Here is a 16,675-nt window from a genome sequence, read left to right on the forward strand (position 1 = left end):
AATGTACACTTTGATTATGAAATACAACTGAGTTAAGAGTCTTGGGCAAATTTTAACATTTATATTTACTGACTTATCCATGTTTCAACAGAAAGCTTGATAACTGTACTTTTGCGGACTTGCCATCAAGGCAAGTTTGTGGAAAAACCTTTATGTGCTCTTCTTTGCCATTGATCTCTGACCTCACTCCATTCCATTCTATAGACAACTCCTCAACCTCTCTCAATACATTTATAAGACACCATGTCTAGGATAAAGCAAAAACAAACTGATCTCAGATGGCTCCAGTTCAGAGACGAGAAGTCAATATACCTGCTATTCTAGGTTATCAACAAGATAACCCCCTCCCCGTCTTTTCTACCTATTCCTCATCATTAATATCCCACACCACACTTGTTTTCTCACCATCTGCTGAGAACGTAGACTCAAGAACTAGCCTAAGACCTACCTCCCTCAAGAAACCTGATTCTTTTCAATTCTTTTTCAGAGCTGATCTCTCTCTCTCTCTCTCTGGAACCACTATTACTACCGCTACCACTGCTATAGGATGTGTTGGGTGTGACTGGACAGCATCCCTCCCCTGTTTTTTTTTTTTTTGATAGCAGTGTCTTCATTTTCCTTTGAAGAACTTTCTTCCATTCCAGGAAGTGAAATTTCCTTCCATTCCAGGTTGGAGTGCAGTGGTGCAATCTCAGCTCACTGCAACCTCTGCCTCCCAGGCTCAAAAGATCCTCCCACCTCAGCCTTCTGAGTAGCTGGGACCACAGGTGCGTGCCACTATCCCTGGCTAATTTTTGTATTTTTGGTAGAGACAGGGTTTTCGTCATGTTGCCCATTCTGGTGGCACCATCAATTAAGCTGCCTTGCCCCAGCCTGTTAAGAGATGAACCAATGACTAAAGCTGGACCAATGATATTCTTCTAGAAAATTGGATTTTAAGTGAATTCAGAAAGAAAAAACAGTTGGAATTGAATTATTCCAATGATGGTTCTTTCAAGAGAGTATTCATTTCTTCTAGGTTCTGTGATTCATAATCAAAGTCTGCTGTAAGTTCCCTATTTGAGTATTTGTTTGTATATTGTCTTAGATCATGATTTACAGGTTTGGGATATACACATTTTGTCTTGCCAGCTGGACTCTATTTATGTTCCCTGAAGAGCATAAACAAGGCTGGGTCTTTATTGTTTGTATCATTGCATAGAATTCAGCACTCAATATGTAAGTAGTCAATAAATATTATGTAATGAGTACGAGACCAATCTTAAAAACTTCATTTCTACAAAATGTGATTTGCAAGTCAACTTATGTCCTTTTTGAAGCAAGGGAGTAAATAAATTTTTTTTTTTTTGAGACGGAGTCTTGCACTGTCACCCAGGCTGGAGTGCAGTGTTGTGATTGATCTCGGCTCACTGCAACCTCTGCTTCCCGGGTTCAAGTGATTCTCCTGCCTCAGCCTGCCAAGTAGCTGGGATTATAGGTGCCCATCACCACACCTGACTAATTTTTTTTTGTATTTTCAGTAGAGATGGGGTTTTTCAGTGTTGGTCAGGCTGGTTTTGAACTCCTGACCTCGTGATCCGCCTCCTTGGCCTCCCAAAGTGCTGGGATTACAGGCTTGAGTGACTGCGCCTGGCCCTCAAGGGGATAAATACATTTTTAACTGCCACAATTTAAGAATTTTCTTGGGTATGACAGTTGTCTTAAACAGAGCTTACCACTGATACCAGAAAGGGTCTGGATTCAGCCGCCAAGAGAGGATTCTTGGATCTTGTGCAAGAAAGAATTGAGTCCATACAGTAAAGTGAAAACAAGTTTATCAAGAAAGTAAAGAATAGTGGCTCAAGCCTGTAATCCCAGCACTTTGGGAGGCCGAGACCATCCTGGCTAACACGGTGAAAAGCCGTCTCTACTAAAAAATACAAAAAACTAGCCCGGCGAGGTGGCAGGCCCCTGTAGTCCCAGCTACTCGGGAGGCTGAGGCAGGAGAATGGCGTGAACCCGGGAGGCGGAGCTTGCAGTGAGCTGAGATCCGGCCACTGCACTCCAGCCTGGGCGACAGAGCCAGACTCCGTCTCAAAAAAAAAAAAAAAAAAAAAGTAAAGAATAGGCCGGGTATGGTGGCTCACATCTGTAATCCCAGCACTTTGGGAGGCCAAGGCAGGCAGATCATGAGGTCAGGAGATTGAGACCATCCTGGCTAACATGGTGAAACCCCGTCTCTACTAAAAATACAAAAAAAAAAATTAGCCGGGCATGGTGGTGGGCGCCTGTAGTCCCAGCTACTCAGGAGGCTGAGGCAGAAGAATGGCGTGAACCCAGGAGGCAGAGCTGGCAGTGAGCTGAGATCATGTCACGGCACTCCAGCCTGGGTGCCAGAGCGAGACTCCATCTCAAAAAAAAAAAAAGAAAAAGAAAAAGTAAAAAAGTAAAGCATGGCTACTCCATAGGCAGAGCAGCCCCAAGGGCTACTGGTTGCCCATTTTTATGGTTATTTCTTGATTATATGCTAAACAAGGGATGGATTATTCAGGCCTCCCCTTTGTAGACCATATAGGTAACTTCCTGATGTTGCCATGACATTTGTAAACTGTCATGGCACTGGTGGGAGTGTAGCAGTGAGGATAGCCAGAGGACACTCTCATTGCCATCTTGGTTTTGGTGGCATTTGGCCGGCTTCTTCACTGCAACCTGTTTTATCAGCAAGGTCTGCATGACCTGTATCTTGTATTGACTTCCTATCTCATCCTGTGACTAAGAATGCATTAACCTCCTGGGATTGCAGCCCAGTAGGTCTCAGCCTCATTTTACACAGTCCCTATTCAAGATGAAGTTGCTCTGGTCAAAAGCCCCTGATACAAGAGCTTGTCAGCTTACATATCTTTTTTTTTTTAAATTTTGAGATGAGGTCTTACCCTGTCATTCAGTTTGGAGTGCAGTGGTACGATCTCAGCTCACTGCAACCTCTGCCTCCTAGGCTCAAGCGATCATCCCACATCAGTCTCCCGAGTAGCTGGGACCACAGGTATGTGCCACCATGCCTGGCTAATTTTTGTATTTTTGGTAGAGACAGGGTTTCGCCATGTCCAGGCTGGTCTCGAACTCCTGACCTGAAGCGATCTGCCTGCCTCAATCTCCCAAAGTGCTGGGATTACAGGTGTGAGCCACTGCACCTGGCCTAACAACATGTATATCTAAGAATAGCCTGAAAATAATGTTAGCATGGGCTATACTTCCCCAATTTTAGGAAAGGAAAGAGGAACTAAAATTCGATTTCAGGTGTCAGCCCCTGAATTAAAGAAAAAAAAAGTGGGAGAAAATAGACAACAACAAGACAAAAAATAATACACTTTGACTTTGGGCTTGTTGTAGCTTTCCCTGGAAACAAGGTATGCTTTCTCTCTGCAATCAGATGACAATGGGAAGAGTCAGACTGTGTTTGGGAACTGGTTTTCTAAGCCCAAACAAATAAACAATTTTTTTTACTTGCAAAAAATGTCAAGTTACGAGTTCTCAAAATTACCTGACATAATACTAATTTAATTGAATGCTTATAAAATTCAAGAAATAAGCAAAATGGTTAGATGTAATAAATTCAAACAAGCTCGGCATATCAAGTTTTCAAAGCACAGAAAAAGGCACACTGTGCCAAACCACTTACATGTGCTTAAAATGTACAAAGGAGCTCACCTATGACAAAACAGCAGGAAACACAAATTCTCTTCTTTTTTTCTCATTGTCTTTTGAGAAACGAAAGACTTATAGTAGTCCTTGAATAGCAGTCCTCTGGCTTTGTACCTTAATATGTTACAAAGTTCAGTCTTGAGAAAGGAGTGTAGATACCATATTGGAGCTATTCTGAGTCTGGTGCAATGGTTTCTGGAATTTGCCTTGAACCCACACTCGGTGCATTTTCACTTGTTTTTTCCTATTAACTTGTAAGCGGTGATCAACCAGATTTTGCTTTTCATCTAAACTGGCTTTGCAAAACATACTGTGGACTTCCCCTGTGAGACAAAAATGGCAATAAAAGATATGACATGTGACTAGGGATGGGGGAGGTAAGGAATAGAACATTGATGGAGTAACTGACCATCTAAATTTCATTTATACAAGAAACACTCTTTAGAACAATTTGGTGAAGGAAACCTATGAAACCAAGCGAGTTTCTTCTACTTCACAAAAATACACCATGCATATAAAAATACACCTGTTTACAGACTGCCACGGCAGACATCAACAGATATATAAAACTATTGGTGGCAGCTTTCAATATTTTGAAAGGTGCTCCCTTTCTGAGTTTTTGTTGGTTTACAAAAACCCAAAATGGCAGATTATAAAAGTACTCACATAAATTTGGGAAAATCCTTGAATGCAGCATTTACTTGGTACTGTCAGAAATGCATTTTTAAAAATGAGAAATTCGTTGGGCATAGTGGCTCATGCCTGTAATCCCAGCACTTTCGGAGGCTGAAGCAGGCAAATCACCTGAGGTCAGGAGTTTGAGAGCACCCTGATGAAACCCCATCTCTAATAAAAATACAAAAATTACCTAGGTATGGAGGTGGGTGCCTGTAATCCCAGCTACTTGGGAGGCTGAGGTGGGAGAATCGTTTGAACTGGAGAGGTGGAGACTGCAGTGAGCTGAGATTGTGCCACTGCACTCCAGCCTAGGCAACAGAGGGAGACTTTATCTCAAAAAAAAAAAAAAAAAAAAAGAGAAATTAGCTAAAGATGAGTAATTTTCCTTCTTTCTATTTTGAAAATGTACTGTTTTTTTAGACATAAGGTTCATTCTGCTGCCCAGGCTGGAGCACAGTGGTCCAATCATACCTCACTGTAGCCTCATTTGCCCTGGCTCAAGTGATCCTCCCACCTTAGCCTCCCAAGTAGCTGGGACTACAGGTATGCACCACCAGCCCGGCTAATTTAAAAAAATTTGTTTTGTAGAGACAGAGTCTCGTCTAGGCTGGTCTCAAATTCCTGGCTTCAAGCAATCTTCTCACTTTCACCTCCCAAAGTGATGGAATTACAGGTGAGCACCCCTGTGATGGGCCAAGATAAGTAATTTTCTATAAACTTATCAAATGTCCTCCTCTGGTTGTGGTATATCATCAATTTTTTTCATATCTAGGCTAACAATATCTCCAAAATGGAACAGCCTTCACCTTCATCTGGGTATGAGGGTAAAACAAGAGCCTCTTTAAAGCAGTTTCAACTGGAAAAAGATTAAAAAATAAACGGCCATTTTCAACCTTTTATGTAGACCAGTTATAAGCATCAAAGTATGAAGACATCTAATGCTTAATCAATGATAGAAGCCTCAGTTTTATAGCTTCTGAGCTATAATCTATGAGATAATAACTAACAAGAACAATTATGACCAATCATTTCCTCTTGTAGATTAGCATACCTTTTGTAAAGAAATATGCTCTGGTACCATCTCCTCGAACATAAAAATTTTCAGATAAACAACGTCCTGAAAAAAATTGTGAAAAGAGAGACTTTTAAGGGTATTCCTTAAAAAAAAGAAACAACAACTAAATACTTTGATGTGAAATATAATCAAGGCATCTTTAGAACACTTAAAAATAACCTCAAACTGAATATACTATTACCCTTTTTAAAACGAAGCTGAGTCTTATCATATCTTCCATAGTCTCGAAATAACAGCATTCCCCCAGGTTTCAGTAACTTGGACAATCGGTTTACAACACCTTGCATCCTTTGAAAACAAAGTATTAAAAAGATACCCAGTTTGTGGAAATCTTGTTTTATATGCTAGCTTTAACTTTGTTGAAGACAAAATAAGAAAAGCTTGATAAGGCCAAAGAAATCTAAACCATAAACGTAAGGCTAACAATAATAAAAATATTTTGTAAAGAAGGAAAAAAGAATACCAACTTGCTAAATGACTAGATTCAAAAGTCCTAGAGTATCAAGAAATCACCCAAATGGCCAGAGTGGTAACTTCACAGAGCTTGATGTATGATGTCAAAGCTAAACTTCAAAACCACAGATGTTTCCTGGTACTTACAGAAAATGAAGGTAGTTCTGAGACAGATAAAAACTGAGTGTGCTTCATTTGTCTTGCAAGATAAAAAATATGACAAAGCCATCCCAAGTTGTACATATCTAAAGAGGGAATATCTTTCCTCTAAAATGAGCTCATTCTCCATTTGACTTCTTTATTTAGTTCAGAGGTACCACCATCATTCACCTCATGAAGAGAAATTATTTTTCTTCCACTATCCTCTCCATTGGCCATAAAATTCTATGTCCTCTTTAATTTTTATTTTTAATGACATCTTTGATATTTCCTGTCTTTTTTGTTTCCCATGGGTACTCCCTTAGTACCAACCTCTATATCCTGAGGCCTGGAAACAAATCTGCTTCCTAACACGCTGTATTATTCTCCCTGTCAATCCTTCCTGCATGTTATCGATGAATAATTCTGTTTAAAATAATTTTGTCAAATCATCTCCTTGCTCAAAAACTTTCATGATTTTAATCCATAGGATAAAATTTTAGTATCTTAGTTGAGCTCTTAAGATCTCCTACTACTGACCCCAATTAATCTTTCCAACAGTTTTCCAATCTGAAGCAGCTCCCCTAGCCAAACTGTCATGCTTGGCCCTGAGCAGCCTCTGCCTTTGCTCACATGGTTTTTCCTCAAAGAATTCTCTCCTCCTGTCTGCCTATTTAAATTTTATTCACATTCCAAGCCTAGTTCAACATCAGGGAGCCTTTGCTTTTCTCCTTTACTGTTTATTCTACTTATCTGGCTTTCAGTCAAATGTAATCCCTTATAGCTGCTCTTAATTTAGTGTTTTTTGCTAAGTGTTCATGGCTTTATATGTGATTATGGGCCAGGGATGGCATAGATTTCAGATCTCATATTCATTCTGAGTGACGGCATTGGCTGCCTACAGAGCTCTGAGAAGGACTCATAAAGCTCATTGGGAGTTACAGAGTACAAAATCGATTATCAATGTCTGCCATGGGCAGAGAATGGTAAATGCAAGCTTGTGTGCTAAGTTCTTGTTGTCTCTGCCTTATCTAAGCTACTTAAAGCTGCTGAGGTTTTCTTATTTGAAAAAAATGAAAAGTTTGAATCAGATAATCTGTAAATTCCTTTCAATTAAAACATTGTTCAGTGGAATAGTGAGGTAAAACTCAGATTATGTCATATTACGAAGGAAGCAGATACTGAGAAAATGAAAGCAACTATAAAATAAGAGAGAAGTAGGACAGAAGGAGGTGGCACGATTAGGTGAAAAGCCCTTTTTAAAGAACTAGAACATAAGGACATAAAAGAAAAAAAGAAACGTATTTTTTGTTTATTTTATTACAGGTTATTTTCACACTGTGCTTATATCGTAGGCTTTGCCAATGAAGGAAAATCATATCTAAACCTTAAAATATTCACTTTCAGGATAAATATTTTATGTACATAGCAAAATCTTTCTGTAATTGTTAGTAAAACAAGCATGAAACTAAAATGCAGAAAAATAAACAAACACTTTAAAATGTAGCCGCCTCCTCCTACACATCCTTTCCTCTCAGCTATCCTTTAATGTCTGGGGTTGAGGATAAAGGTAAGGAAGGGGAGCTACTTTTCTTGATAATCTCATCTTGGTTCATAGTGCAGCTCCCGAGACAATTCCTGAGAACTGCAGGTGGGGGTGGGCTGGGGGTGAGATGGACAAGACAGGAATGGTATGAAGCCCCTTTTCTTTCTTCACCCTACTTGGGCCAACTCTGCTGTCTTCACTTATCTCTGGATAGAGGGAGAGGAAAAGGAAAAGAAGAGACAAAAAATGTATAGACTGCCTGCTTTATGCTTGGCTCTGTAATATTTTATTTTATTTTATTTTATCTATTTTTTTTTGAGACAGAGTCTCACTCTGTCGCCCAGGCTGGAGTGCAGTGGCTGTGATCTCGGCTCACTGCAAGCTCCGCCTCCTGGGTTCACGCCATTCTCCTGCCTCAGCCTCCCGAGTAGCTGGGATTACAGGCGCCTGCCACCACGCCCGGCTAATTTTTTGTATCTTTAGTACAGACAGGGTTTCACCGTGTTAGCTAGGATGGTCTCGATCTCCTGACCTTGTGATCTGCCTGCCTCAGCCTCCCAAAGTGCTGGGATTAGAGGTGTGAACCACTGTGCCCGGTCAGCTCTGTAATATTGTGTACTTCCATTTCAGTGACAAGAAGGACAACTCACTCTTCTTTTGTAGCCACCTACAATTTATTCCCATTTAAGCTGGGTCCTCCAGACTCAGGATCTAGCCAAATTGCTTGCCACTTACTTGTGCCTGAATTTTCCAAGCTACCAAGATGCTACTTTTCTAGAACTTTTCTGGGGTTGAATCTACTACTATAGTCCTAAGTGACACTATAGACATTGCCTTGCCTTTAGTTTTTTCTTTTTTTGAGACAGGGTCTTACTCACTGTCACCCAGGCTAGAGTACAGTGGCGTGATCTTGGCTCACTGCAACCTCCATCTCCCAGGTTCCAGCGATTCTCCTGCCTCAGCCTCCAGAGTAGCTGGGATCAAAGGCGTGTGGTACCACGCCCAGCTAATTTTTGTATTTTTATTATTTATTTATTTTTTTGAGATGGAGTCTCACTCTGTCTTGCCCAAGGCTGGAATACAGTGGCACGATCTCTGCACAGTGCAGTCTCTGCCTTCCAGTTTCAAGCAATTCTCCTGTCTCAGCCTCGCGAGTAGCTGGGACTACAGGTGTGTGCCACCACACCCGGCTAATTTTGTATTTTTGGTAGAGACGGGGTTTCACTATGTTGGCCAGGCTGGTCTTGAATTCCTGACCTCAGGTGATCCACCTGCCTTGGCCTCCCAAAGTACTGGGATTACAGGCGTGAGCCACGGCACCCAGCCTTTTATTTTTTTTTTGAGACAAGGTCTTGCTTTGTTGCCCAGGCTGGAGTGCAGTGGTGCAATCTTGGCACACTGCAACCTTCACCTCCTGGGTTCAAACGACCCTTCTGCCTCAGCCTCCCCAGTAGCTAGGATCACAGGCCTGTGCCACCACAACCAGCTAATTTTTCTATTTTTAGTAGAGATGGGGGTTTCACCATGTTGGCCAGGCTGGTCTTGGACTCCTGGCCTCAAGTGATCCTCCAGCCTCGGCCTCCCAAAGTGTTGGGATTACAAGTGTGAGCCACTGCTCCTGGCCTGCCTTGCCTTTTTTTTTTTTTTTTTTTGAGATGGAGTCTTGCTCTGTTGCCCGGGCCAGTGTGCAGTGGCGTCATCTCGGTTCACTGCAACCTCTGCCTCCCAAGTTCACGCCATTCTCCTGCCTCAGTCTCCCGAGTAGCTGGGACTACAGGCACCCACCACCATGCCCGGCTAATTTTTAAAAATATTTTTAGTAGAGATGGGGTTTCACTGTGGTAGCCAGGATGGTCTCCATCTCCTGACCTCGTGATCTGCTCACCTCGGCCTCCCAGAGTGCTGGGATTACAGGGGTGAGCCACCGTGCTCGGCCCGGCCTGCCTTGCCTTTTAAAAAAATTTACTATTGTCCCTTTTCTATTCATTCACCTTATTTTTAGATCATTTCTATGTAGGTAAGACAGTGGTCACTGTCATGATACATCTAAATTCATTTTATAATAAATAGAATGAAATGCTATATGATAGACACAATCTTCCCAAGGCATCTGCTTTCTCTTCTTTTTTTTTGAGAGAGTTTCACTCTCGTTGCCTAGACTAAAGTGCAATGGCACAGTCTCAGCTCACTGCAACCTCCACCTCCTGAGTTCAAGCAATTCTCCTGCCTCAGCCTCCCAAGTAGCTGGGATTACAGGCACCCACCACCATGCCTGGCTAATTTTTATATTTTTCAGTAAAGACGATGTTTCACCATGTTGACCAGGCTAGTCTGGAACTCCTGACCTCAGGTGATCCACCCACCTCGGCCTCCCAAAGTGCTGGGATTATAGGCGTGAACCACCGCACCCAGCCTTTCTCTTCTCTTTAACATTCAATTCAAATCACGAGAAAATACATTATCTGAACTAATTTCAAATAGTCTTTTTGTGGCTATGTGTAGAATTTAAATGTTTCTTGTTATGGGTATCAAATGGGAAATCTTGTTCTCTATCCGCCTCCTCCATCCTTTTAACTGTTCATATGAGGATATCAAACACATAGATGACATCTTTCTATTAGTACCTGAACAATGCCTACAGTCTAAACAGATTAGCAGAAGGAAATAGGTTATAGAAACTGGGAGGAAACAGTAGCTTCATAAAACCTGACATACCTCACTAGGTGCTAATGTATCTTATTTCAGATTTATTTGGAAATGGAATTTATTCTTCTACAAGTAATCAAAGTGCTCACTTCTCAATGGGAAGTAAAAGAATTATAAAGGTCCTAGTGGCCTTTTAATTGCAAAGAAATAAGCACATGGTGACTCAGTTTCTATGGAAAAAGGTCATCATACTCATCAAACAAAAAGTGGTTGACGCCAAGGCTGTATCTCCTACCAGGAAACTATGAGAACCCAATGTTAAGAAACCTTATGAAAGCACAGACCTGATACTTACCCTTTAATACATAGAAGGTGGCAAGATTTAAGAAAGGTAATCATTTTAATTGCTGGTAATATCTCTTTATGTTTTCTCTCTGGAGAAAAGCTATGTTTATAGTTTTAAAACACTGAAACTTTAAGTCATAAATATTTAAATGATGGCATCAGGCTAACCTTAGATCATAAAGGTCCAAGGATAATCTGGCAAATCTTAATAACTCCTAATTCCCTAGTGTGCTTCTTTAGAACAAAATTTTTAAAGCCCATCAACAGGCCTGTGTGAAGCCAAACAGATCCCAAGCCCACCTCTTCATGAACATTCAGGAAGACACTACACTAAAGATGTTTGTTTCTGATCGCCAAGTACAATTTCCCTCTTGGGAGTCTATTAGATTGTTCTGAATTTGTAATTTCCTTGAAGCACTGTCACTTTTAATAGGTATGTGTCTTGCCAGAATATGCTCACTTCATTCTGACAGTGACAGAAAGCTCATTAATGAAGTAGTCTGACCAGTTTCTGTCTAAAAGTACGAAGAAAGGAAAAACTGCCATTAAAAGGCTGCATATTATACATAATGTCGCTCACTAAATAATAAATTCAAAAATTGTCATTTTTGCTTTGATAGTTCTGAAAACCACTACTGATAAAGGAGCTTTACACATCTGCTTTGCCCTTTCGTCTTCATTTACCTGTCAGGATGAATAGAAGAGAGCACAAAGACAAGGAGAATGACATCCAGGATCCCATCTGGAAAAGGGTAAGGTAAGCCATCATCACATACATCATGAACAAAGGCAAAACACTGGGCTGCTCTGTAGGACGAGTGTGACTGTCATGATAAAGGAACAGAAAGCAAAAAGAGGACTTAGTAGACTTCCGGGAATTTTTTTTTTTTTTTTTAATAAAAAGGTCAAAATTTTAACCTTTTCTCCCAAAAGCCTTTCCTCTGTCAATCTGAACACTTTTTTCCAATTCAGTATTGTTAGCTTATTTCCAGCTGCCCTAAAAAAATTAAGGCTAGCTCTTGGCCTTGATAACAAATATCCTTCGCAATCCCTTTTTAACTTTAAAAGTAGAGGAGGGTATTCTGAGTTAGTAGATAGTATTATTAGAGGTCTGCTCTGGGTTGCTGTTTCTGAACTTAAAGAGGTTCTGCTTGGACTACAATTATTCATGGGCAGGTATACATTCTAAATTTTGTAGGTCAGTACCCTTTCTGGTCATTTCTTATGTGCTGTTGGCCTTTCTTTCTTTCTTTTTTTTTTTTTTTTGAGACAGATTCTTTCTCTGTCACCAGGCTGGAGTGCAATGGTGTGATCTTGGCTCACTGCAACCTCTGCCTCCCGGGTTCAAGCCATTCTCCTGCCTCAGCCTCCCGAATAGCTGTGACTACAGGCACGTGCCACCACACCCAGCTAATTTTTTTATTTTTAGTAGAGATGGGTTTCACCATGTTGGCCAGCCTGGTCTCGAACTCCTGACCTCAGGTGATCTGCCCACCTCGGCCTCCCAAAGTGCTGAGATTACAGGCGTGAGCCACCACGCCCCACCTCTAGTGATCTTAAAATCAAAACAACTTTTATTTTTCTGGGGTAATACCTTAGGCATCAGTTGGTATGATTCCTGGGAGTAGCATACCTTTATGAGCTCCACAGCTCCAGAAGCAAAATCACAACAATACAGAAAGGACTCTGGAGAGTTCCTATGAAGATGGAAGAAATATTTATTTATTTTTTTGGAGACAAGGTCTTGCTCTGTTCCCCAGGTTGGAGTACAGTAACGCGACCATAGCTCACTATAACCTTGAGCTCTTGGGCTCTAGCGATCGTCCTTCCTCAGCCTCCTGAGTAGCTAGGACTACAGATGTGCCTTACCATGCCCAGCTAATTTTAGATTTTTTTGTAGAGATGGGGTGTCACCATGTTGCCCAGGCTGGTCTTGAACTATTGTTCTCAAATGATCCTCCTGCCTCAGTCTCTCAAACTGTCAGGATCATAGGTGTGAGCCCCTGTGCTCGGCCAGAAGAAATATTTATATCTGGAGTCCAGAAATGCTCAAACTAGAGAAGAAAGGAAACTGTAGGTCTGACTCGTTAATAAGTATTTCCACCCCCACCCCTCAGCTTTTTTTTGAGACAGGGTCTCGCTCTGTCACCCAGGCTGGAGCACAGTGGCACAATCACAGGTCACTGCAGCCTCGACCTCTGGGGCTCAAGTGATTCTCCCGCCTCATCCTCCTGAGTAGCTGGAACTACAGATACATGCCACTGTGCCTGGCCAATAGGCGATATGATTTTTAATTGGCCTCTTCTTAACTTAAATATGTTCTGTTTGGCCTTTATTTGAAATTCAGTAATGATGGCTGGTTCATGGTTACTAAGGCAGTCATATACTCTGAAATTTGTAGGCCAGTACTCCTCCTGATTATACTGTGTATGCTGGTATCAAATAATCATTGCATCATGTTGCTTAGTACCATGTCTGAACTACAGAAAGAGTTCAGCATGTCATTAAACAGTAAGGATGGTCCTGGCTGTCATGGGTTTTCTAGTCTAGTTGGCAACATAATTGGTTTTATACAACTTCTACAGGGGTGTGGAGAGGGCCAGCACCCTGAGGTATAAGTCTTAAAATTTCTGAAGGAGGAGGTTAATATCGTTAAGTGACAAGAAGGGGAAATGGTTGAAGAGTTTAGAAGTGGGAGTCACATGCAGGGATGAGAAGCAGCACTAATCCTGAGAGCCCAAACTGGTATATGGCAGGATAAAAAGGTGGGCCTTGAAGCATATCATTAAGACTTCTAATCTGACTCAAGAAGCATTCCAAGCAAGGCGAACTTCTAAATAAATATGGAATACAAGCCCAAATATGCATTTAGCAAAATCTGACCCAGGCTCAGGTTATACTCTTTTTTATATTTTTGAGATGAAGTTTCGCTCTTGTTGCCCAGGCTGGAGTGCAATGGCACGATCTCGGCTCACTGCAGTCTCTGCCTCCTGGGTTCAAGCAATTCTCCTGCCTCGCCTCCCAAGTAGCTGAGATTACAGGCATGCACTACCACAGCCGGCTAATTTTGTATTTTTAGTAGAGATGGGGTTTCACCATGTTGGTAAGGCTGGTCTTAAACTCCTGACCTCAGGTGATCCACCCACCTCGGACTCCCAAAGTGCTGGGATTACAGGAGTGAGCCACTGTGCCTGGCCTCAGATTATATTCTTAAAGGCAACTCATTGATGAATAACTATGTTAACATATAATTCACTCATTCTATGGCACTAGGGATTTGCGTTCAATTTAAGATCTATCCAAATAAGTTAAAGTATGATGAATAGGATTTGTTTATGAAAAGCTAACCAGTACTGAATCAAAGTTAAAACTTGTACTGCTTGGTCTTTTCTCATCTGTCAAACATAAAAATAGCACTTTACTTCTACATGTTCCCCTGTTGTTTCCTATGAAATCCATATAATTGTGACTTGTAATTTGTTGGGTGGTTTGAAATATATTTGAAATGTTCTCAGCAAACACTCAGATACATGTAGCACTATGTGGCTAAAGGTTAAGGGCAAGGGCTTTGGAACCAGACTGCCTAAGGTTTGATTCTCAGCTTTACTACTTAGTTGCGTAACCTTGGGCTAGTTGCTTAATCTCTTCTTTAATTCAGTTCCCTCATCTTTAAAAAAGAGATAAACATGGCATCTAAGATGGTTGTTTGAAGTGAATGGATTCTTATAGCTAAAGTTTCCAGAAAGGTGTCTGACTCAGAGTAAGCACTCAATAAATGTTAGTCATTATTATAATTGTTGTTGCTATTATTATCGTCACTATTATTATTAAAGGAGATTGCTTTTGCCTTCCAGGAACTTAAACACTAACATAGTCCTCTAAAACAAAACAAAACAAAACAAAACCCAAAAAACTTCCATATAGCTCAAAATGCTTTTCTGGACACTGGTATGTCTAGCTCATTATAAAAGGTCTGCAGTCTACCTGTGGGCAGTAAAAAACCGAATACCCATAAGATATAGAACAGTCTAGGAGCTAAAGGAAAGCATGTGCCATTTGCCATGTGTCCTGCCAGGGTGGCAGCATGACCTCTGAGATGGAATTCCCACTGCATCAGCAGCCCAGGTTGATGTCTTGTGACCACTCAATGACTTCCCAGAACCTTTCTGTAAAATCAGCTGACTACCTTGGCCCTTCTCCCAGCAAACAGGTGTAAATATCACTACTACCACCACACCACCAAGGACTCTCTTGGCAGGGGTTTATGAATTAAATGATCCTTGGAGAATGATACGACCTCTTCATTTTAGAGGTCTAATTATGGTAAAATATTCTGAAAATGTAAAACATTAATCCTATACTCTCTAAAAGTAGTAAAACATAATTTCTTAAGCAGAAAAAAAAAAAGTCTAATCATTCCTTTGGAAGGCTAATCACTGGTTGCCTTTTAAAGATGAATTAATTATCTCAGGTTATTGAGCTACAGTAATTTCTAAAACACGGGTAAGAGGGAAAGAAAGACACAGCCAAGAAGAAAGAGTTAGGGAGTGAGGAACCAAGAGCTTGCAATTACAAGCTGAAGGGAGAAGCAGAGAGGTGAAAAATATAACTAGCAAGTGGGGGAATCAGAGATATTAATCAGGTAATATGTATTGAGCTCTAACTATGCTGTACTGTTAGGCAACCTGGGAAATCAGATTAGGATAAAATATGCCCTCTGCCTTAAGGAATATAAAAAGTGGTTGGAGAGACAAGGCATAAAGAAATGACATGCTAAATAATACCTTGAGATCAGTCATAAAGTAACACACAATCAACTGCCATTGTAGTGTATTTATGTGTATTATAAGCTCAGCGATCACTGGGGTAAAGGAATATGGCTATGTGACATAAGGAAATTGGAAATTGCAGCCCAGAAACTAGAAAAAGGAAAACAAAACTAACAAAAACACAAAGAGAAAGGACATTCAGAACTGTAAATTTACCAGCATCACACATGCCTGGCCACATTAGCTGGTTATTAAATAATAGTAAGGAATTACTCGCTATTCATTATGTTAGATTTACAACAATATTAGAGAGTATACTAAGTTTTGGGAGCTATATCCCAAATAATCAAAGACAAAGTGTCATGATGTTGGCATTATATTGGTAATTGTTGAATTGAGGTGGTGGGCATATGGAAATTCACTGTACTCTTCACTTTTCTGAATGCTTTATTTTTTATTAAAAAAATTTTTTTTGAGACAGAGTCTCTTGCTCTGTCACCCAGGCTGGAGTGCAGTGGTGTGATCTCAGCTCACTGCAACCTCTGCCTTCCGGGTTCAAGCGATTCTCCTGTGTCAGCCTCCTGAGTAGCTAGGATTACAAGTGTGCACCACCATACTCAGCTAATTTTTGTAATTTTAGTAGAGACAGGGTTTCATCATGTTGGCCAGGCTGGTCTTGAACTCCTGACCTCAAGTGATCTGCCTGCCTTGTCCTCCTAAAGTGTTGGGATTACAGGTATGAGCCACCGCACCAGGCCCCAGATGCTTTTACATTTTCATAATAAAAAATTTAAAAGATCACATCATTTAAAAATATGCATAAAGACTGAAAGGAATTAAAACAAAAATTTTGTCATTGGCTATGTTAGGATGATGGGGATGATGAGTGATTCCCTCCCTCCCCTTTCCCTCTAATGGAAATGTTCTGCAACGTGCTAATGCTGATTTTATAATGGAAAAATAATGTGTAAACTTAAAAAAGAACAGAGCTTGGCAGACTGGCCATAGATAAAAGGTGTTTGAAGAGTTTTGTGTGTTCATCATGGAAAGAGTAAAAGACACAGGTGAAATGCTGAACAGGAAGGGTGAGCCTGGAGCAAATCTCTGTCCCTGTAGTCAAACTCTGCTTTTTTTCTTTTTTTGTGAGACGAAGTCTTGCACTGTTGCCTGGGCTGGAGTACAGTGGTGCATCTCAGCTCACTGCAAGCTCCACCTCATGGGTTCAAGTGATTCTCCTGTCTCAGCTTCCCGAGTAGCTGGGATTACAGGTGCCCGCCACCACACCCAGCTAATTTTTTGTATTTTTAGTAGAGATGGGGTTTTACCATATTGGCCAGGCTGGTC

The 16,675-nt window shown here is 40.9% G+C and overlaps 1 protein-coding gene across 4 annotated transcripts in view; it reads right to left on the reverse strand.

The window, feature by feature from the left end:
- Positions 1-2,897: 2,897 nt before the first annotated feature.
- The window catches only part of METTL8 (methyltransferase like 8), a 102,339-nt gene continuing 88,561 nt past the window's right edge, over positions 2,898-16,675 (reverse strand). For 3 of the 4 annotated variants that reach the window (XM_025405338.1, XM_025405336.1, XM_025405335.1), the window contains 5 exons: positions 12,196-12,259; positions 11,247-11,386; positions 5,616-5,722; positions 5,411-5,476; positions 2,898-4,004 (listed from right to left, as the gene is read on the reverse strand). In XM_025405338.1, the coding sequence (XP_025261123.1) occupies positions 3,814-4,004; positions 5,411-5,476; positions 5,616-5,722; positions 11,247-11,386; positions 12,196-12,259 (568 nt within the window). In that variant the 3' untranslated portion in view covers positions 2,898-3,813. The remainder of the gene's footprint in view (positions 4,005-5,410; positions 5,477-5,615; positions 5,723-11,246; positions 11,387-12,195; positions 12,260-16,675) is intronic. The other variant, XM_025405337.1, reaches the window with a different exon arrangement.

The sequence above is a fragment of the Theropithecus gelada genome, chromosome 12 (genome assembly GCF_003255815.1).
Source record: "Theropithecus gelada isolate Dixy chromosome 12, Tgel_1.0, whole genome shotgun sequence".
Lineage (NCBI taxonomy): Eukaryota > Metazoa > Chordata > Mammalia > Primates > Cercopithecidae > Theropithecus > Theropithecus gelada.